The sequence below is a fragment of the Zootoca vivipara genome, chromosome 13, assembly GCF_965207765.1.
Source record: "Zootoca vivipara chromosome 13, rZooViv2.hap1.1, whole genome shotgun sequence".
NCBI classification, from domain to species: domain Eukaryota; kingdom Metazoa; phylum Chordata; class Lepidosauria; order Squamata; family Lacertidae; genus Zootoca; species Zootoca vivipara.
Genome location: NC_142596.1, coordinates 28,853,526 through 28,875,208, shown reverse-complemented (window position 1 = coordinate 28,875,208; position 21,683 = coordinate 28,853,526). Strand labels below are relative to the sequence as shown.

Here is a 21,683-nt window from a genome sequence, read left to right as displayed (position 1 = left end):
TGTTTGTTTGTTTGTTTGTTTGTAAGTCTTGATCCATATCGTCAAAGTGGAGCAGTAGCTTTATATTATGCTGCTTTGATTTGCTTCATGGTTATGTACTTATTTAAAATACTTTTAGCCCTTCCTTAAGGGTGGAACCCCACCCCCAGGGGATGTTACATACGTAGTTTGAAACAGCTGTTTTGGACTACAACTCCTATCAGCCCCTTGAAGCAACATGGTCCCCTGTCTCCCTCCAGTCTACCCAGGGGTCAGCAAACTTTTTCAGCAGGGGGCTGGTCCACTGACCCTCAGCCCTTGTGGGGGGGGGCACACTATATTTTGAAAAATATATATGAATGAATTCCTATGCCCCACAAATAACCCAGAGATGCATTTTAAATAAAAGGACACATTCTACTCATGTAAAAACATGCTGATTCCTGGACCGTCCACGGGGCGGATTTATAAGGCAATTGGGCCACATTCGGCCCCCGGGCCTTAGTTTGGGGACCCCTGCCTATGCTCTCAGAGATGGGCAAGTGAGGCAAGGTAGCGATGAGATGGACCTTTGAATAACTTGGTCCAAACCATTTAAGGCTTTAAAGGTCAAAACCATCACTTCAGAGTAGACCAAGAGAACTGTCAGAAGAAGAAACAAACATTTTTCATCCCATAAATATTCTGGGTTTGAGGTTTATTCCTGTCCCTTGCTTTTGTTGCACGATAGTGCAGAAGTTGGCAATAATGGCAATAATATGGTAACATTGCAAATTATAAAGCAGAATGGAGGCTTTAGTATAAACCACCAGTAATGTGCTACGATTGTATCAATGATGTGTCGCAAAATACTCCCCTCCTCCCACAAAAGAGTCTGGAGAGACCCATAGAAAACTGACTTGGGGTTTGTAAGCAAAGTGTATTTGGGTGGGCTGGCTGTTTCTCTGCATCAATCCAATGTGGCAGCAGAGGACCTTAGGCACTTCAAAAGTCTGGAGGCGGTTGGAGGATGGATGGCGGCTAACAGATTGAGGTTGAACCCTGACAAGACAGAAGTACTGTTTTTGGAGGACAGGGGGCGGGTGGGTGTGGGGGACTCCCTGGTCCTTGTTGGAAGCCGCCCAGAGTGGCGGGGGAACCCCAGCCAGATGGGTGGGGTATAAATAAATAAATAAATAAATAAATAATAATAATAGCCAACCAAACTCCAGCTATGCTCAACTTGTAGACAAATTCAAATATTACAAAACATCACAAATCTCTTGTGAGCTCCTTCCAAAGGCAACCAAGCACAGGAAACCACTGATCCCATGGAACAACATGCCACCAAACAAGCAGGAGTGAGTATAGCAATCGGACATTTAGAATGGAAAGATAGATGAGGAAAGCGTGGGAATTTCCCATCCAAATGAGTCCATAAGTGAGTCCATAAATGAGTCCATAAACAAGGGGAATATGGGATTTCTTCACCTATATGAATACTCAGCAGGGATTGTTGTCCTCAACCATAGTTTTGGAACTATATAATTAGATATGTATTTGATGGTGAGGTGTTTCTACAATGAGGCATAGAAGAAAAACAAGCCCCCCCCCCTTTTGGCTGAAGAAGGTGGTAAAAATGCTTCAAATAAATGATTCAGTGCAGTGTGTCATTAGTATTTTCTCTCAGCCTACAATAACTGTGGTTGTATGAGGTATGGTGAATGCTGACATTCACATGAAGGTTAACAGCCCTCAGGCAAATCCTGGGAATGTCTGCAAACTCCGAAAAGCTGGCAATTGTTTGAAAAACATAGGATTGAAATACTGAATTGTGTGTGTATGTGTGTGCGCGCCATTCACAAGACCTATCTTGGACTGTTAGTTTTTAAGGTGCTACAAGACTCTTTATTGTTTTTGTTGCAACAGACTAGCACAGCTGCTTTTCTGAAACGTGAATTTAACATTTGCTACGTAGACTTTCAGTTTAACATATGCAGATACCACTGGAGGGTGATTCATTAGGGTGAGCCTTGGTCTGCCCTGTCCAGCCCTACCTTTCTTTCTTCTTCCTCTTCCTCTTCTGATTAAAGATTTTCTTGATTTACATAAATATATGCAATGCCTCTCATAACATTTTTACAAATCGGTTTCATTTGTTGAGACATTGGGAAGAAAGAGGGGGATAGAAGTAGATGGGGGGAGATGGGGGGGTCAGATGACGATGCTTCTATTTTACTTAATACAGTGGTACTTCGGTTTACAGACACAATTGGTTCCGGAAGTCTGTACTTAACCTGAAGCGTACTTGAAGCAAACTTTCCCATTGAAAGTAATGGAAAGTGGATTAATCCATTCCAGACAGGCCGGCGGAGTACTTAAACTGAAAATACTCAAACCGAGGCGTACTTAAACCGAGGTATGACTGTATATGTGTGTGTGTGGGGGGGGGGGTTGTTGTCAGCGTCACTTGTGCAGGTTCTCTGTTGTTCCCTTGTGTTCCTTTGGTGGTGAGAGAGGTTGGGGTTGGTCTAGGGTATGGTTATTTATTTGTGGTTGGCTGTAGTGGTTTTTGTTTCGTGTGAGTGGGGTGGATGGTTGTTTTGGATCAGGTTAGCCATATTGATTTCTTTGCTGTTGGTGGATTTTTGTCATTGTCTTGTTGGGCTGTGTATGTGATAAAGGGGAGCCATACCGGGGTGAAGTTGTCTTCTTCTATTTGTCCCCGTGTCACTTTCAGCTTATTGGTTAATTTTTCTAGGAGGGCTGTTTCCCATACTGTTTGGTACCATTGGTCCATGCTTACTCCTGACAGGTCTTTCCAGTGTCTGGTTATGGTGCTTCTGGTTGCGGAGAGTAAGTGGGTTATGACCTTCCTGCCTTCTTACAACCAGTCCAGAGGGTAGCAATGCCTATCAACTTCCTCCTCTAGAGCAGCGTTTCTCAACCGCTGTTCCGCGGCACACTAGTGTGCCGTGAGACACTGGCTGGTGTGCCACGACGTGCGGCGACAAGAAGGGCGATTTGCATTGTCACTAAACCCGCCGGAAAGCAATATTTCTCCTCCTCTTTCCCAAAGCTCAGTACAAACGAGCCTGGCGGCCGCCAATACACAACGCTAACCTGCCGGACGGCTTGTGAAGCCTTATTACAGGAGATTGCAACCAACACAGCAATTGGCAAGTGTTTCTTACAGTCATAATTATAGTCAATATAGGGCGGCACAGAGTTAATTTTTTTAACTTTTTAAATGGTGGTGTGCCTCGTGATTTTTTTCACGGAACAAGTGTGCCGTGGCCCAAAAAAGGTTGAGAAACACTGCTCTAGAGCCCCAGTCCTGCCCTTGTAGAACTCAGCAGTTCTACAGTGAACTCACTCATAGGCTCTGGCTCCCCCTACTGTTGACCTCCTTCCTTAAACTCTACCAGACTGTGAACAACAGCCACCACTGACGGATACATAAATATATGTGATAACTTCAGCACTGCCACCCAACCACATAACACACTGTAAAGCAGTGGGAGTCTGATCACTCCCAAATAATCTGCTGCTTGTTTTTAATAGATCCCATGTGGTTCATCAATGCCTTTACAGTTACAAAGCAGGAGCAGTTACGGGTAGGTAGCCATGTTGGTCTGAGTCAAAGCAAAATAAAAAAATTCCTTCAGTAGCACCTTAAAGACCAACTAAGGAGCAGCGCACATTGAAGATCTGTAAAGACTGAAGGCATAACTGAGGTCGGGTGAAGCTGCAACTTGTCTTCATACCCTTGCAGCAGCCTCTGCTGAAGATGCCGAAGGTTATCGCCAAAACAGCAGCGCATCACAGGAACACATCAGGAACACATTCCTCCTTCAAGCAGGAAAGCAGAGCTTTCCAAACTTTTCATGTTGGTGACACGCTTTTTAGACGTGTATCATTTTGCGACACAGTCATTCAGTTTTACTAGCAAACCAAAGGTTAAATGAACACCTTTCCAGCCCTGGGAGGAGCGCGGGGAGCATTCGCACAACACACCTACACACTGCAGCCGACACACTAACGTGTCGTGACACAGAGTTTGGAAAGCTCTGCAGTAAAGGAAGTGTTGCTCCGTAGGGGAGAACTAGGAGCACTGATGTTGCTGGAGTCAGCGATGCTGCAAATGTGTGTGCGTGTGCGGGGGGGGGGGGATTGCTGTGTTTGCTGGTAGAGGCTGGTGCAAGACATTTTGTTGCCTGAGGCAAAGGGCAAGATGGCACCTCCCTCCCAAGTTCAGAAGGTAACTGGATTGAGAACGGACTTGAACTCAACACTGGCAACAGGATAGCAGCACACCTGAAGGCTCCTGGCTAGTTTGGGTGTGTGTGTGTGTGTGCAGGACAGGCCCTGTGGCACACCTGCTTTTGCCCTCCAACAAAAGCAGTGGTCACACCGGCCTTGCTCAGGGGAAGCTTCTTGGGCAAGGGCGGGTATAGCAATCTAGTGTGGCACATGGTGGCAACTGGGTGCATGGGTCTCAGAGGGGCTAAGCAGATTGCTGGGTTGCGCCATTTTGCTTGGTGTGGACAGACCAGGAGGTTGGCAGGGCGTGACTTGATGGCCCTTTTGGTTTTGTGCCTTATTTTAATTTTTTCCGTGTGTGTGTGTGTGTGTGTGTGTGTGTGTGTGTGTGTGTGTGAGACAGAGAGCGAGCGAGCGAGAGAGAGAATGTTTGCATGTTAGCTACTTTATTTATTTACGGCTACGATAATTCCGTCTCTGTGGAGAAAAGCCAACTCCTGGCTTCCCCGTGAGCTCCCTGAGGCGACGAAGGTTTTGGCGGGAAGTCCCGAGGAGCCGAGGAAGAGGAAGCCGAGAGCGAGCGCCGAGGGGAACTGGGCCGCGCTGAAAGCTGCCCGGCTGGCAAGAGTGGCCGAAGAAGAAGAAGCCGCCGCCGCCGCCCTTTTACGCTATTTGCCTCTCTCGTTCACTGAGGGAGACGGAGGAGGAAAAAAAAAAAAAGAGGCCTTTGCCAGGACCAAAGATGGCGGCGGCCGCGAAACGGGTAGACCGGCTGTTCCCGCGGTTGCCCGCAACCAGCATGGCGGCGCCGGCTTCCTGCGTGCCCGTCTCGCCGCGCGGGCTCCGCCCCGCCCGCCACTGCCTCAGCCTGAGCAGCAGCAAGAGGAGGAGCAGCAGCTCCGGCTCCTGCACGGCTGTGCCGCCGGTGAAGCTCCCAGGCGCGGTGGCGGGGATGAGGCGGTGGTAGGCCCGAGGGGAGCGGGCGCCATGTCGGCCCGGGCGAGTGGCGCTGCGGCGGTGGCGGCCCCGGTGCTGCCCGCCGCCGCTTCGCCGGTGGTGGTGGCGGCGGCGGTCAAGGAGAAGCGCTCCTTCAGCAAGCGGCTGCTCTTCCGGGGCCGGGTGGGCGGCGGCGGTGGGTCCGGCACTGGGGGCTCGGGCTCCTCCTCCTCGAGGTCGCTGGGCGGATTCATGAGCCGCGTGCTGAAGACGCTCTCGACGCTTTCCCACCTGAGCACCGAGCACGGGCCCGCCACCGCCACAGCCGCCCGCCACGGACACCCTCCCGGCAGCAGCAGCCTGGGCCGCTGCTTCCAGCCCAGCCCGGAGCCCGAGCCGCCGCCTGCCCCGCCGCCGCCTCCTCCGCAGCCTCCCGCGACCCAGGAGCTGATCTCGCCGCCGCCGCCGCCGCCGCCGCCGTCGGGCTCCTCGGCGGGATCGCTGCTGCTGCCGGCCGTGCCCGGCGTGGCGGGGCTGCGCAACCACGGCAACACGTGCTTCATGAACGCCATCCTGCAGTGCCTCAGCAACACCGAGCTCTTCGCCGAGTACCTCGCCCTCGAGCAGTACCGCGCCGCCAACGCCGCAGAAGCCGGGGACGGAGGCAGAGGCGCCGGCGGAGAGGAGGAGGAGGGAGAGGAGGGCGGCGTCGAGAGGGACGTGCCTGCTGTGGCTCCCGCCCGCCAGTCGGAGCCCGCCCCGGACAACTGCAAGGGCGAGGTGACGGAGCAGCTGTCGCACCTAGTGCGGGCCCTCTGGACGCTTGAGTATACGCCGCAGCACAGCCGGGAATTCAAGGTGAGGGGCTCTCCCGCTCCTCTGCCGTCTCTTAGCAGCCACTCCGCAGGGGAAGCATCTAATCTGGCCAGGGTCCCCTGTTTAGAGGCACCAAGAGCAGCAGCAGCGCCGGTGCATCGAGACCTGCAGCACCTAAAAATAATCAGCAGATGCCCTGCTTGCTTTGAAGGCATGGGTACTCTTGGCAAAGGTGTCATTCCCTTGGGTTAGACCTCACATTTAGACTGTAAGCTCTTTGGGGCAGGGAGGTGCATTGGTTGTTCTTAGGAAGCTCCGTCACTGGCATCTATGGCTTCCAGAGGTGGTGTATTCCAACTTCACAGGTACAGGTGCTGAGAACTGGCAGTGGAAAAGTGATACCTTTGTTTAATTCCTAGTTCAAGTCGTCCCCTTGTGCAACTTAAGATGCTTCTATCAATCAGTATTGGCGTAGATGATTTTCTTTCTTTCTACCTATAGGCTGGCTGAAAGGAAACCTCTGAGCAGATGCAGAGTGCCATTTGTGATAACTGTAGTTTCCCTTGTGTTCCAGGGGTGAGCTCTGCGGAGTCTTGACTCATATTGACTGGCAGTGAATGAAGAATAGCAGAAAATACCTGCTTAGAATCTCCTTCAGGTGGTATCTGCAATTCCTATTGAGTGAGATGAGAGAAATACAGTAGTTCCGATACATCATTTAAATACAGTATGTTACTTGTTATACCTTCCATAGGAGGGTATAAAGTTTGGAGTTGCAAGAGAATTCTATCAGACCAAATAGATGAGGGGCTACTTCCTAGGATCATAGGAGTTGGACTTTCTTTTAATGGATTTCTTTTAATGCTCAGTCAAAATTTGCTTCTTTGCAGTTTCTACCCATCAGTTCTAGTCCTGCTTTATGGAGCAACAAAGAATGAGTTTGCTCCATCTTCTTCATGGCAGAATGTTAAGGTATTTAGCACTGGTATGATTCTATGGCGCTGTGGGTTAAACCACAGAGTCTAGGGCAGGCATCCCCAAACTTCGGCCCTCCAGATGTTTTGGACTACAATTCCCATCATCCCTGACCACTGGTCCTGTTAGCTAGGGATCATGGGAGTTGTAGGCCAAAACATCTGGAGGGCCGCAGTTTGGGGATGCCTGGTCTAGGGCTTCCTGATCAGAAGGTCGGCGGTTCGAATCCCTGCAATGGGGTGAGCTCCCGTTGCTCGGTCCCAGCTCCTTCCAACCTAGCAGTTTGAAAGCACATCAAAGTGCAAGTAGATAAATAGGGACCGCTCCGGCGGGAAGGTAAACGGCGTTTCCGTGCGCTGCTCTGGTTCGCCAGAAGCAGCTTTGTCATGCTGGCCACATGACCCGGAAGCTGTCTGCGGACAAACGCTGGCTCCCTCGGCCTATAGAGCGAGATGAGCGCCGCAACCCCAGAGTCGGACACGACTGGACCTGATGGTCAGGGGCCCCTTTACCTTTACCTTTTATGATTCTTAGTTAAACACACGTGTTTCTGGTAGTTTATAGATAGTAGCCCTGATTCCCTCTCTGCATAGGAACGTTGGAAGCAGCCCAACGCTGAATTAGGTTATTGGTTAATCTCACTCAGTATTGTCTACACTGATTGGCAGTGGCTCTTCTGGGTCTAAGGCAGGAGACGTCCCCAGTCGTACCTGGAGATGCTGGGGATTGAACTGAAGAGGACCTTCTGCATGCTAACCAGATGCTCTGCCACCTAGCTACAACCTTTCCCCAATGGCACAGCATCCTCTGCAGGCTTTGGTCTTGCTGTGTAGAGAGATGTGACTAGTGAGTTAGTTTATGCCCAAGATCCCCAAAAACTTGTGTGGAAAGATAAGTGCAGTGTGTGTGTGTATCCGAGAGAAAGAGACATACATGCTAGTCAGTACTCCTGGCTTATGAATAACACCTGAGCAATGACGCTTCACAGTTGACTCTGATCATACTAAGACCCTGCCTATGACTGTGATGCCTACTCTGCCTTCTTTTAATATTGGGTGATGGAAAAACTGCAACTTCACACAGTTCTGTTGTCAACAGAGTTTTTTGTTTTTTGGCAAAGGTTGTGGCTGCTTTGTTAACTGAAATTGGAGACAAGTAATTGTATAGGAACAATTGATCTAGTCTTGTTTCCTACTTACTCCTTTGGTAGATGACAAGCAGTGCAATCCTAAGCATGCCTACTCAGAAGTGAACCCTATTTAATTCAGTGTGGTTTACTCTTCGTTAAGGAGTTCAGCCTTAGTTAGCAAAGTTCTGGGTTGGAAAATGGCTGGGCTTGGTCAACAGATCAGTCATGTATTTTCTCTTGATCTTTTTTTTCAGGGTGGGGGGCTGCTCTTCCACTTTGTACCCTCTGGTCATGGATGAGGCTTCCTGGCTGCTCAACAAGGGCTGCTTAGAATGGACCTTGCTTTCAGGGTACTGTTTGTTTATGATTCGGTGCTTGGGACAATGAGGAGATTGTTCATTGCTTGTTTTTAATGACTGGATCAGGAGAATATGGAACACTTTCCAGCAGAGCTGCTTCTCTTTTAATCTCATGATGTTGGAAAACAAGTGGGGTGCCAGGTTTCAGGAGGCCACCCGCTGTTTACAAGAGCCAAGAGTCTACTGTTGTGTGCAAGAAAAGAGGGAGGCCGGGTTTGTCCCTAGCAAACTCTGAGGTCAGATTGCCATAAACAGTGGATCTAGTGCCGCTATACTGGTTCAAGCTCAAAAAGGCCAGCTAATGTTCTCAGTGGATTGCTGAGATTTTGAAAAGGGCATAACTGTTTGTGTGGATATTTGCCATTTCTTGGAGTGAATTGATTCAGTCTTGTTTCAGCAATTTTGATTACCAGTGGAATAGACTTACTTAAATAATTATTCTAACATTTGTTCTAATTGTTTCAAAAACAGCTTTGATCATGTTGTATTTCAGTTTTTTCCTTAGAAAGTGTGTTTATTTGTTGCTGCCAGCATCAAAACTCACGGAAGCAGAGTTTTTACACTTTCTAGGGACTAGTAATCGACATATTTGCACAGATCCCATATGGGGGAGGAGAACAACTGTGAAATTAATAAAAGAGGAGGAAACCATGTTGGTTCATTGTGGGCAATGCCTTTATTAATACCAGCCAAAATGTCACAAAATTGTGATCATTCTATTAAGGGATTAATTACTCTCTACTTCTTGGTACACATGCAAGGGTACTTGTCAATACCTTTTTGCTTGAAGATTTATTTGAATAGGTTTGGACATTGAATATTTCCTCCACATAGTGTGTGCCCTAGCTGCCTACCAGGGATGGGACATAATGTGTTTGTCAGGCAGTTCATGGGTGCAGCCGTTGCAGCTTGGAGATTGTAAGTGGCTCACTCTGCCTACAGAATGGCTGCAGGTATCAGCTAATGGCCATTAGGATTATTTAAGTTTCTTGCCAGGATGCTCTGGGACCTACTGTGTTAATGGACAAGCTGTTAAATAAACTGTGTTAAGGGCTCAAGCTGGCCAGTTCCTCCAGTTCCTTCCCTCTTTGACCCTTTTCCTTTTAGCTGACACCCTTGACATTCTGTGGCTCAGCTGCCCTCAGGTTTCTGGAGGTCCTGGAAGCTCATTGCACCCTGTTGCTTTATTCTTATAAAGCTAATACATTGCAGTTATCCTCCTGAGTATGAAGGAACCATTACCTTGTTTTTTCTTCCAAACTGGTGGGCATGGGAATAACCATCCTGGACAGATTTAAACAAAATCCACAGATTTCTATCCAAACTGTTCCTTCCTGAAGCTTTAGAATGGCGCCAAATTTGACTTGGTGTTTTGAGCAGGAATGGTGACTGTTGTTAGGTTGCCTGGGGAAGAGATAGTTGCTGCTTAGAGGCCAACTTAAAGCAGGTTAAAGGCCAACTTAAAGGCCAACAGGTTTATTGTAGCCTAAGCTGGTGAAGTGGGCTTTCTGCTTGGTCTTTAAGGAGCCACAAGAGTTTGGGATGTTGGCTGCAGCAGACCAGCATGGCTACTACTCTGGAAACAGCTGTTCAGAGGCTTCTCCTTCATGTGATGCTTTACTTTCTTAGGATCTTCCTGCTGCAGATGGGGAGCAATTTATTCTTGGAAACTGAACTGAAAGGCAGTTTTTAACCATAAAGGATGGATGAGTGAATGAATGAATGAATGAATAAATAGAGAGGAAAAAGGAGGAAATTGATCTTTATTTTGAGGGAAATAATCTGTCTGGTTTTTCTCCAAAGAGCTGAGAGATGGCAGTCATGCTACTAGCCAGGGTGGATAAAAATAATTTCAAAAAAAGTGATAAGATTTTTCCTTGATAAGCATTTCCGTTTTAAGACTACCCTTATGTAAAATCAAATGTAAATGTAATGTAGACTCGGCTTGTGACACTTAAGAAACTTCATCAAATCTGCTTGTAAAGAAAGAACTGGGAGGTGATAGATACCCTTGTTGGTCATTGTGCAGCACAATTGTTCATGCACTTATTAAGGCTTGATTAAGGCCCATCAGGAAAGCCAGCCTCAGCCTGTGGGCTGGTGCTAGCTGTCTTGGCACTGAAGTGAATCTTTTGTGATTTTCTGTAATTCTGGGTTTCCAGTTTTTGGAGGGGGACAGCAAAGGGAGTATTTCATTTGGAGCAGTTTTGTTACCATAGATCTGTGGCAGTGCTGTCAACTTTCCCTCTTTTTTTTTTGCGGGAAATTCCCTTATTCAGCACCCTTACTTTCATATCTGGGAGTTGACAGCCCCATAGGATTCCTTATCTTCAAATCTGGGGGTTGACGGCTATGCTGTGGTGTCTGCTTTATGTTTATTGTAGCAACTTTGAATATTTAGTGGAGCTTTTAAACTATTAAATAGTTCTCAAGGTCAGAAACCCAACTGGGCATTTACTCTATTAATGGTGGTAGGTCTTATGCAGGGTCCCCACTGGTTTGCTTGCTACATCACAGAAATAGTTACTTCACTTGAATCAAGTGCACGAGAAGATGGATGAGAAGAGGTTCATGGCACTGTGAACTTATTTTAAAACTTTTTAAGGTCATTGTGGTTACAGAATATTGGCCTGTTATGTGCTCCAGTCAGTGGCTGGATGCTCGACCACTGCTTGCTTCTCTTTTTGAGGAAGCTGGTTGCCTGTAGTGGTGGAATTTTGCCACTTCCACCTTGAGCAGTTGGTTGTGGGGTGCTTTCCTTCCCAAGAGACAGCGGCTGTAGCTGTGGTTGGGAGGCACATTCTTTCCACACTTCCTTGCCTGCCAGCCTCTTCACTCATTCTGCTGCCCCACTCCTGCTACTGTTCCCCACCAGGAGGAGGAGGAGGAGGAGGAGATGGCGGCAGTGATTACATGGTGAGCCTGGGGGGGGCTTTACACGTACCAACATATTTCTTCACATGTTGCACAACTGCAAGTACATCAGGAAACAGCTAGAAGCATGGTTTTAGTACTGTGCCTTGTTACTATAGACCTGTATGTCTCCTGCATGTCCTTTTCATTTTGTGCTGTTCCCCTGGAGAGAAGGAGAGGATGTGCAGTCGTCCTTGCAAAGGAGTGGAAGCCCCTTTTGAACTATTAAGGAGAATGCTGCTAACGAATGGCTTCTCTTTCCATTTCCAGTATGGAAAGCTGGATAGTTTATTCTGTTCGGAGGGTAGCTTCTGTATGTCGTATGCTGGAGCAAAATGAGAGTCTTGTAGTAATGTAAAGTCTATCTAATTTATTATGTCATGGACTAGAAAGCCTCTGCCATATTAAATTTGTTAGTCTTTCAGGTGCTATTAAGGCTCTCTTGTTGAGCTGGTTTCCTTCTCAGTGTGGCAGGAGCAGGGAAGGAGCAAAGTGCCTGCGGTTGAATAACCATGCACCAGCAACCACTTGTTCACACTAATCCATAGCTTGTTTTAAATATGGTTTAATGTGATGTGCTAACTAGAACACTATGTAGAAAGCAGACTTGGGAATACGGCTCATTATTTAATTGAATGTTATCATTTTGTAATGAATGGAGTCTTTGAATGAACAATGCAAAACTAAAGTTCATGGTCCTGGAAAATGCTTACAGTAATAGTTATTACTGTTACTTCCTTTTCCCATCTAAATGGAGATCAGGTGTGTGGAATGTCTGGCCCTCCAGATGTTGCTGAACTACAGCTCCTATCATCCCATGCTGTTGTCTGTGCTTGTTGGAGCTGATGGCAGTTGCCATTCAGCAACACCTGGAGGGCCAAAGGTTCCCCACCCTTGATGTAGAATTGTTACTCTGGTTCTGCTTCTCTGGCCTTGTTGAAGTTGGCCAAGCCAAGAGGGTGCACTTGGTTTTTCTGTAGCCAGGTAGCTTTGCAAGGTTGTCAGGAGTAAAATGGGCTTCCCTCTCATAAGTGAGTAGGGCTGTTTAATGAATAAGAATTTTGTTTCCTGTATTGTCATTGTCAAAGTCTGTTTCAAAAGGCTCCTTTTTGCAAGACAAGATTGCTTTAACCTCCCTGTCTTTGTCAGCTATTTCAGTCAGTTGTATTCTGCCTACCTAAACATTTTCTTGGTCTTTGCAGTTGGATACAGAGAAGACTCCAATTCCTGCCTGGAATTTGTCAGCAGCAGCTCCCAGAATGAGGGAGATTCCCGTAGCTCTGTGTAATAAGCACATTGGTATTCTCTTGAATTGTCTTCCTCCATAGGCTGCAGGTGGCTTATGTTTTAAAAGTTCTACATACAGATTTCCCTCCCCCCCACCAGTGCAAATTCTATCATTCTATCTGTGAAACGCAATCAAATAAAGAAATAAACCACCTCACTTGTTTTTAGACCCTTTGAAGTTGAACCCCTTTCTAAAAATGCCCTTCATGATCTTGTTTAATAGAGAGTTCAGAAATGTTTGATCCCTGTGTCTAGCCATATGGGGATCTGCAGATCTGTGGATTGGAGCAAACGGATACCAAAGACCCTAACAGCCACTGCAAGTGTCAGCTTAAGTGCTTGACAAGAAGTGGCCTTCCTGAATGTGGGTCACAGAATGCAGGATGTTGTCCTTATGGATTTTAAACCACACATCCAATGGAGAGGCAAATATGAAGCTTAAAGGGCTCATTATCATAAATAAACCCCAGTCATCCATTTTTGTCTCCTCGCGTGCTGAGAGAGGAGGCGAGTCTAATTCTGATTTGGGTCATACTTTGTTTTATGTACACTTTTGATTGTTTTCATAGGATTGACTGTATACATGGTTTGTCCAGGCATGTTAACAGTTGGCAAATTCTGTGACTGATGGGATTGTATTTGCTTACCAACAGGTTAGCAAACTATTGTTTAGATGTTTCAGTAAACATACTGGTTAATGCAGAGATTGGGAACTGCAGGCGAAGCAAGTAATTTATCGTTTTAAGGTATCTTTTTTTAATAAATAGAAAGCAACTTTCTCTAATAGTTTCCTGTCTTGAATGGTCTGTAAACAATGTACAGGGTAAGAGTTCCTGGATTAATAGTGGAAAACTGCAGTTCCACCCTGCAGCTCAGGGGTTTTCGGTAAACTCCTGCAAATATACTATGGTAGGATGCAAAGTTTATGTTGCGGTCTTTAGGCAGGAAGCAGTGGAAGTGTGTAGCATGTCAGGGTTGACCCCCAAAATTCTGCTTCCCGAGGGGAACTGGCCATGCCTGCACCCCACCTGAGAGCAGCAGGCCTGCACCTACCAGCCTACTCTGCCTAATGGTAGGGCTGGTCTTGGGGCTTGTAGCAGAATGATACAAGACTGACAGTGCTATCCTGTGCTTCATGTGGGATCCTGCAGTGGTTTAACAGTTTGAAGCTCTCCTTGTTGTTGCCTGCTGTTCTTCCCTTTGCTGTTTGGGCACCTTTGTTGTGCTGCCTCCAGTGTACCTCATCCTGCTTTCCCAGGCTAGAACAGGGAGGCAGGGGGGTTTCCTGTTTTGCCATCACGTGATCAAGGAGCTTGGGTATCTTGGCCAAGCATCAGCCAAGGATGCCCCCTCTGGGGCAGGGGTGTGCTGCTGATTTTACATGGCATGCTCTCCGGGTATTCTGAGAATGCAGCAGCCTGCCCGCACTCTGCCTCAGAGTCGGAGAGGGAAAGGGACTGCCACAGAATTGCCATGGCTGTTGCTTCCCACCTCTGCAACTCTTGGGTTCTTATGTATTTTAATTACTGTTTTTAACTGGATTGTGTTTATTGCTTCTATTTTGTAACATTGTTTTTAAACCTTGCAGGCGGCCTTGAATCCCAAAGTGGGAGAAAAGGCGGGATATAAATAATAAATACAGTAACATCAAAGCTGAGAAGAAGGCTCAGCTTGTGACAGCAGCTCCCTTGCCTGAGTGAATGTGGTAGACAGTGGTGTAGGTGCTTGAGATCCTGACAGTCTCCTTGAGGAGGCACAAGCATTTGGGACTTTATGCCAGATTAGCTTGGAAATGGGCAGGATTCGAGGGTTGTCATGGGGGAGGGTCAGGACTTAGGATCCCAAGCTTCCTCAGACCCTGTCTCTGCCCTGCCAGTGAGTGAATATGAGGCTGGCAAAAGAGGTGGCATAAGCTGAAGCATTTCCTCTGTGGAGACACAGAAAACGCTGACTCCTGACCACCCACACATCATTGCTGCTCCGCCAAGCAGTTAGCAGGGGGGCAACTGCTGCTCTGACTTAAACGGGGCTGGTTTAGTTAAGTTGTGCCTGTAGATGTTTCCCTCTCCAGTTCCTTCCTCCGTGGGCTCTAGGGCTGGATATGTTGAGAGTTAAAGTGCTTTTTATGCTTTCACACGGTACACAGTATTTATGGTTTTTAAGGCAGTGCAAAAACAAAGCAGCAAATGTACAACTTCAGGGATGTGCAATAAATATGAAACTACTTGTGGTAGTGGTGGATTCCAGATTCATGTTTGCTTACACTCCCTAAAAACTTGATATTGATGTCTAGGGTCTTTTAACTATTTCCTGCTTTCCATGCAATTTATATAAAATCTCTTGAATTGCTTTAGTTAACGCTAGTGGTTATTATTTCCGCTTAAAGCTAAATAAAAAACACAAACCCATAACTTCCTGAGATACATTGTGTGGAGCAGGAATTATGCGCAGAATGCAAACTAACTTCATTCGGCAACCTTGCTGACAAAGCAGAAAGGGTCTGAAGGGGGCTTGATCACGTTACATGTTTAGGAATGGGGCCTAGTCCTGCTCTCCTTTGCTCATTCCCACTTTTTGGCAGACACTGCTTGGCGAGGCCTGCGCTTATTTCTGAGTTCCAATTAATTGCCAAGGAGCCAGTGTGGTTTCCATCAACATTTGCATCTCTTGACTAGACAGCCTTTCTTGCTTGTTGGGGTAGGCAGAGGCAGTTTTTCTATTGGGTTCTTAAGGTTAAACTGCCTGTGTGAATGCACCCCATTGTGATTTCCTTGTTCTCCTTTGAGTGTTACCAGATCTGTTCCTTGCAGCCGGCCTCTTCTGACTGCTCAGCATTTTTCTGCTTGAGCAGTGCTACCTTCCCCCTCTTGTTTGTGGCAGCACAAGGCTTTTTTCTGCTCTATCTTCCTCACTGAGAAATATGGGATGGTGACAAGCACTTACTGTGTATCAGGAGGGGAAGCTCTGTAGTGCCTTTTGCAGTCTCCTTCTAGCTGGAGCTGCTACATGCCCCTGTGGCTAAGCAGCGGGTGCCACAATAGGGCCGGGTGGGATTTTTCAGAGCTGCCTGAGGATTTTCCAGCAAAATAACAAGAAGGGGGGTATCTAGGTTGCCTGGTGGTTCTGAAAATCCCTCTGCACCCGCCGCCTTAAATCTCCTCGGCTGACCTACATTATGGTTTGCTATTCTACCTGCTTGAGTGAGCCCATGGCTATTCTATTATGCCTGATTTCATGCTTACAAAAGCCATCTGTCTGTCCTTCAGCAGAGGTCCCTAGGGTGGGAGCAGTTTTCACCCAGGGTGTGGTGGTGCTTTACATGGGAGATGGCTTCTTTTTAATAATCTTTTATATTTATATCATAGTGGTTTCTCTTGTTTTGCAGTTGTAAGCCTCCTGGGGTGTTGAGCCAGACTAAAATTCAGGATGGATTCTTGCCAGGGAAGCCATAAACTCAATCAATACAGTGACAAAATCTTCAAATTCCATTTTGTCTGTGTACTTAAGTAATGCCGGGCATTGTGTCTGTGCTCCAGGGTGGGGGTGGTGCAGGGAGGAGTCTCCCTGTATCAATTCCTTGTGAATGTGGCATTGGGGCATTGAAGCAGGGTTCAAAGCTGATTGCCCTGAGTTAGTTACTCCCATGGAAAGATAGCTCAGCTGGTTGGGGTGTGGTGCTGATAACACCAAGGTTTCAGGTTTGATCTCCTCTCCTCATTGTCATCTAAGCACAAGAGTATGTGGATTAGCATTTCACTGAATGTTGAGTGGTTGGCAAAACAGCATACACTACAGCCTTCTTTTGCAGCCTAACTCGTTGCAGCTGAAACAAGATTTGGTGTGGGCCTTCACCCAAGACTGTTTTCCTTTGATATTGAACCAGCAGGGGGTAGTACATGCAAACAATGTGTTCCACTATCAGTCTTAAGTTGTTGGGGGGGGGGGTTGCCTTTAATGGTTTACTGGACCAGTTTCAAGAAGGACCAGATCCATGGGAAGTTTTCCTGTCCTTATGGCCTGTGTGATCCAATACTTGAACGCTTGATCAGTAGATAGATCTATTATGACATTGTCAGTGAAGAGGCTCTCCAGTTGTGAGTTTGGTTAATGAAGAATCAATGTCAAGTTCTGTAGCAGTGTCTTAACATCTTGTCAATGTTACCTGTCCACTTGCTGTTAGACAAGGTCTTTCCATTGAGTGCTAGATCAACTGTCACGGGGTAACTCGGTGTGGAGGGCACAAACCAACCCGATCAGCTTACAACCAAGCTTGATCTCTACCCAATGCATGGTACTACCCTCCGAGCCAGTGTTAAGATTTGTAGAATCACCTTCAGTGGCCTTCAGGCTCCTATCAATGCTGCTCTTCTTAATGAAATCTACAAAATTATTAGCAAAAACTCCCGCCTTTTTCCAGTGTGAAGTGGTAGAGATATCTTCCACCGGCTCACTGCACACAGATTAATTCTGTTCTGAGATGAGGCTTGGGAACTGCTGATCTGAATTGTCTGCTTTGAGCGTAACTTTAGTTGTATCTTCCTGGCCGTCAAAGAAGATGCTGTCAATTTCATCCTTCTGACATAGGTAATCGGATTCCTGATCCAGGGATTTTATAACTTTTTCTTGGCCCTCTTGACTTTATTGTGATCAAGTCTCTTGTCTTCAGTGATCAAGCCAGCATCCATAAAGGTGGCAGTGGTGAGGGCAGCTGTGGCACAAAGGCCAACACCCTATCTGATGCTCTACTTAGCAACATTATGTATTTCTAATGTGTTGTACTCTATGTCTTTTTATTTGAAGTGGAAGTCGTACTTGTTTTTCTTAATGTCAATTCATAACTTCCATCATTTCCATCTTGGGCATCTTCATTTTCACTAGCTGAGAAAATTATTTCATTTCATGGTATTCAACCATCCTACTTACTTCACTGCTTATATTCAGCAAGTCGTCTTCTCTCATCTTCTTGCCGCTTCTGCTTTGTGACTTGTCTGTTATGCTCAGGTAGATCTGGCAACACAGATCTGATGTGGCCCAATCAAACCAGTCTTCTCTCTCTGACCTTTAATGAAAGCAAGTTCCTTCCCAGGGATCTTCATCTCATAGGGCATGTACAGTTAACGTGAGCTTCATTTTTGCAACCAGCATCTGTAGGGCAGTCAAATTCAGAGCAAAGAAAAATCTTACACTTGTAATTGAGGATATCAAAAAGCTTGTCAAGTTTTGATGTTTCGATTTTTGTGCAATTTCACATACATTTTTTTCAAGTTTAAAATTATTGGAAATTCGTTCATTAAAATGTCAATATTATATGTACTGTAGTTGTTAATATGCAAAACTAAATTATATTAATTTAACCAAAATAGCTTTTGAATTCCCAGGTGATGTTATCCTCTTCTCACAGTGGCAGACCAGATGCCTCAATGGCAAACCCTCAAACAGGATCTGAGCACAAGAGACCTCTCGCCTCTTGTTTCCAGAAACTGGCACCTTGGTTGTCGAACTTAGAATCATAGAGTTGGAAGAGACCACAAGGGCCATCCAGTCCAACCCCCTGCCAAGCAGGAAACACCATCAAAGCATTCTTGACATATGCCTGTCAAGCCTCTGCTTAAAGACCTCCAAAGAAGGAGACTCCACCACACTCCTCGGTAGCAAATTCCACTGCTGAACAGCTCTTACTGTCAGGAAGTCCTTCCTAATGTTTAGGTGGAATCTTCTTTCTTGTAGTTTGAATACATTGCTCCGTGTCCACTTCTCTGGAGCAGCAGAAAACAACCTTTCTCCCTCCTCTATATGGCATCCTTTTATATATTTGAACATGGCTATCATATCACCCCTTAACCTTCTCTTCTCCAGGCTAAACATACCCAGCTCCCTAAGCCATTCCTCATAAGACATCGTTTCCAGGCCTTTGACCATTTTGGTTGCCCTCTTCTGGATATGTTCCAGCTTGTCTGTATCCTTCTTGAACTGTGGTGCCCAGAACTGGACACAGTATTCCAGGTGAGGTCTGACCAGAGCAGAATACAGTGGTACTATTACTTCCCTTGATCTAGATGCTATACTCCTATTGATGCAGCCCAGAATTGCATTGGCTTTTTTAGCTGCTGCATCACACTGTTGACTCATGTCAAGTTTGTGGTGTAACAAGACTCCTAGATCCTTTTCACATGTAATGCTCTCAACTTAATCTGTTCCAGGAGTCCGTTTGACTCCTGGAACTATTCAAAAACCAAGGCGTGGCTTCGATTTGCTGCAGGAGCTTCCTGCACTCAGTCGTCAGCTGCGTCAGCTGCGTTGGACTTCCGAAAAATGTTCCCAAACCAGAACACTCACTTTCGGCTATGTGGCGTTCATGAGCCAAAAACGTACAAGTATAAAGGCGTTCGAGAACCAAGGTACAACTGTATTTGGAAGCATAGCTGCCACCAGCTGTGGGGGGAGAGCATAGCCATTGTGGCTAGTAGCCCTTGGTAGCTTTATCCTCCTCCATGAATTTGTCTCACCCTCTTTTAAAGTACAGTGGTACCTTGGTTTATGAACACAATTGGTTCCGGAAGTCTGTTCATAAACTGAAGCGTTCATAAACTGAAGCGAACTTTCCCATTGAAAGTAATGGAAAGTGGATTAATCTGTTCCAGACGGTCCGCGGAGTACTTAAACTGAAGCGTTCATAAACTGAAGCGAACTTTCTCATTGAAAGTAATGGAAAGTGGATTAATTCGTTCCAGACGGGTCCACGGAGTACTCAACCTGAAGCGTACTTAACCCAAAGCATGGGTGTAATTGGTTCCGGAAGTCTGTTCATAAACTGAAGCGTTCATAAACTGAAGCGAACTTTCCCATTGAAAGTAATGGAAAGTGAATCAATCCGTTCCAGATGGGTCTGCGGCGTTTGTAAACCGAAAATTCATAAACCGAGGTGTTCATAAACCAAGGTTCCACTGTAATCCAATTTGGTCGCCATCACTGCCTCTTGTGGGAGTGACTTCTATAGTTTAACTATGTGTTGCATGAAGAAATTGTTTATTTTGTAGCCAAGGTTCCCCACACCTGCTTTAGGGGAAGTGTTTCCCCATCTAGAACTGCCTAATCACAGTTTTCCTGAGCAGACAAAGCACCCACCAATAGTGCCTCCATCTTGTCTAGATTGAATTTCATATTGGCCTTTGCCCAGCTTCTCACTGATGTCAGACACCAGTTCAGCATTTCCACTGCTTTACCTGACTTAGATGAAAATGAGAAGTAGAGTTTGGTGTCATCTGTGTATTGATGAAACCCTTCTTTGCAATCCCTGGATGACCCCACAGTTTCACATAAACATGGAAGGAGATTGGGCTATGGTGTGTGTGTGTAGAAGCAAGACAGCCATTCAGGACCTCTTAGTGCAAATGTCATGGGGCTCAAGAACAGTCACCAGGCATCTGATTCTTATGTGAAGACCCACCCAGAAGAGTACAATGGTCAAAATCTTATGAGAGATCCAGAAGGACTAACAGGGTTACTCACCCTCTGTCCTCTTCCATCAGTGTGACAGGCAGTTTGAGAACCAAAAGCAGGCCTGAAACTGGATTGAAATGAGTCTAGGTTGGGCCCTTAATCTGTGCAGGGATAGAGGAACAATTGGTGTGGTTGCCAAAAGAGGCTGATCAAACTGCTTGGTTTCCATATGGCTCCTGGGCTTTCTTTGGCAGGTGATCCTCTTGAAGTCCTAGTTGACCTCTGGAATGGGGGGGGGGATGACCCAGACAGTTGACACAGTTGTCCCTGAGCATCCTCCCCTGCTTTTTACAGCCAAATAAGCTTAATTGTCCCAATAAAAGGAAACAGGAGAGGCAACTGGTGGAGCAATGTTGGAGGAAGACTTCCATCTACATGAGCCCAGGAGCAGCTCTCCCCTCCTGTGATTGCCAGCAACTGGTATTCAGAGGCACATTACCTCCGACAGTGGAGGTAGAATGTAGCCATCATGGCTAGTAGCCAATGAACTACAGGCTGGGTCCTCTCTTTGTGCTTTGCCTTTCCTCTGCAAAGAGGTCACTGCTGGGATCAAGTCATGGCTGCTTCTTGAGGCCAGGCAGCTGCTTTTAGATCTGGTCTTCTTTGGGGATAAACTTAAGTTTTCAGCACAGTGGGTTAGGCAGCACAGCTCCAGGAACTCGGTATAAGTGTTGGGAAGCAAGCATTGTGTTGGTATTGGCAAGTTTTGCTGTGAGAGTGTCGCTGCACACTGGTATCTCCAAAAGCAAATGGAACAACTCAGGGATTGCCAAAGAATAGGAGGCCAACAGAAATCGATGCGTTTCAGCAACTGTGGCTGGATGTTGCTGTGCCAAACTGGCCTAAAAGCTTTTGCTAATGAGAGCTGTGATCTCTGAGGGGATCTCTGAGCTATAGCTGATGTCACCTATCCTGGCCACATGGTAGTTTGGCAGCCAAAGCATAGCAGTTAGTCTTCCAGTTGTGCACAGTTGATACTTGACTAAAATCTGGTCACTGGCTTGTTTCTGGGACCGGAATAGATAACAGCACAAAACAAGTGGAGCAACCCTTTTAAAAACACACAAAATGAATTGGCTGTTCTCACCAAAGTTGCAAGCAAAGTCTAAATTTAGCCTTGAACAGCCATCCTCTGCTTTTTCGTAATTCACACCTGCAGATGAGTTTTCACTACGTTGGTGCTTAGTGCTAGAGAGGCAAAAGCAAATTATTTCCCCCTTTGGAGCTGACTGTCACACTTGGGAGGTGCCTGGTTTGTGGTTGAGTGGCAGGAGGCATTGGGAGATGAGTGATCCCAGTGGCCAAGCCCCTCTTGTTTCCCTTGCCTCCAACTACATTCTCTTTCCCTCTGTCACCTGGTAACTTTCTTTCTCTTCTTTAGATAGGCAGGCTTTCTATAGGCACCTGGGATGTCAGCAGTATCATCCCATAGATGCTGTGTGCTACAGCAAGAGCAAAGCAGAGAAATTGTTTGCCTGGATGTTTACTAGTCCCTGCTGAATATTGGCTTCCTTTTTTTGATAGCAAGCTTCTAGGGCTCATGGTGA

At 46.5% G+C, this 21,683-nt stretch overlaps 1 protein-coding gene across 5 annotated transcripts in view; it reads left to right on the top strand.

The window, feature by feature from the left end:
- The first annotated feature begins 4,655 nt into the window (after positions 1-4,655).
- Positions 4,656-21,683, top strand: part of USP31 (ubiquitin specific peptidase 31) — a 39,303-nt gene continuing 22,275 nt past the window's right edge. For 4 of the 5 annotated variants that reach the window (XM_088656536.1, XM_088656535.1, XM_060282943.2 and 1 more), the window contains exon 1: positions 4,656-6,015. In XM_088656536.1, the coding sequence (XP_088512662.1) occupies positions 5,209-6,015 (807 nt within the window). In that variant the 5' untranslated portion in view covers positions 4,656-5,208. Of the gene's footprint in view, positions 6,016-6,193; positions 8,428-21,683 lie in introns of those variants that run through there. The other variant, XM_060282944.2, reaches the window with a different exon arrangement.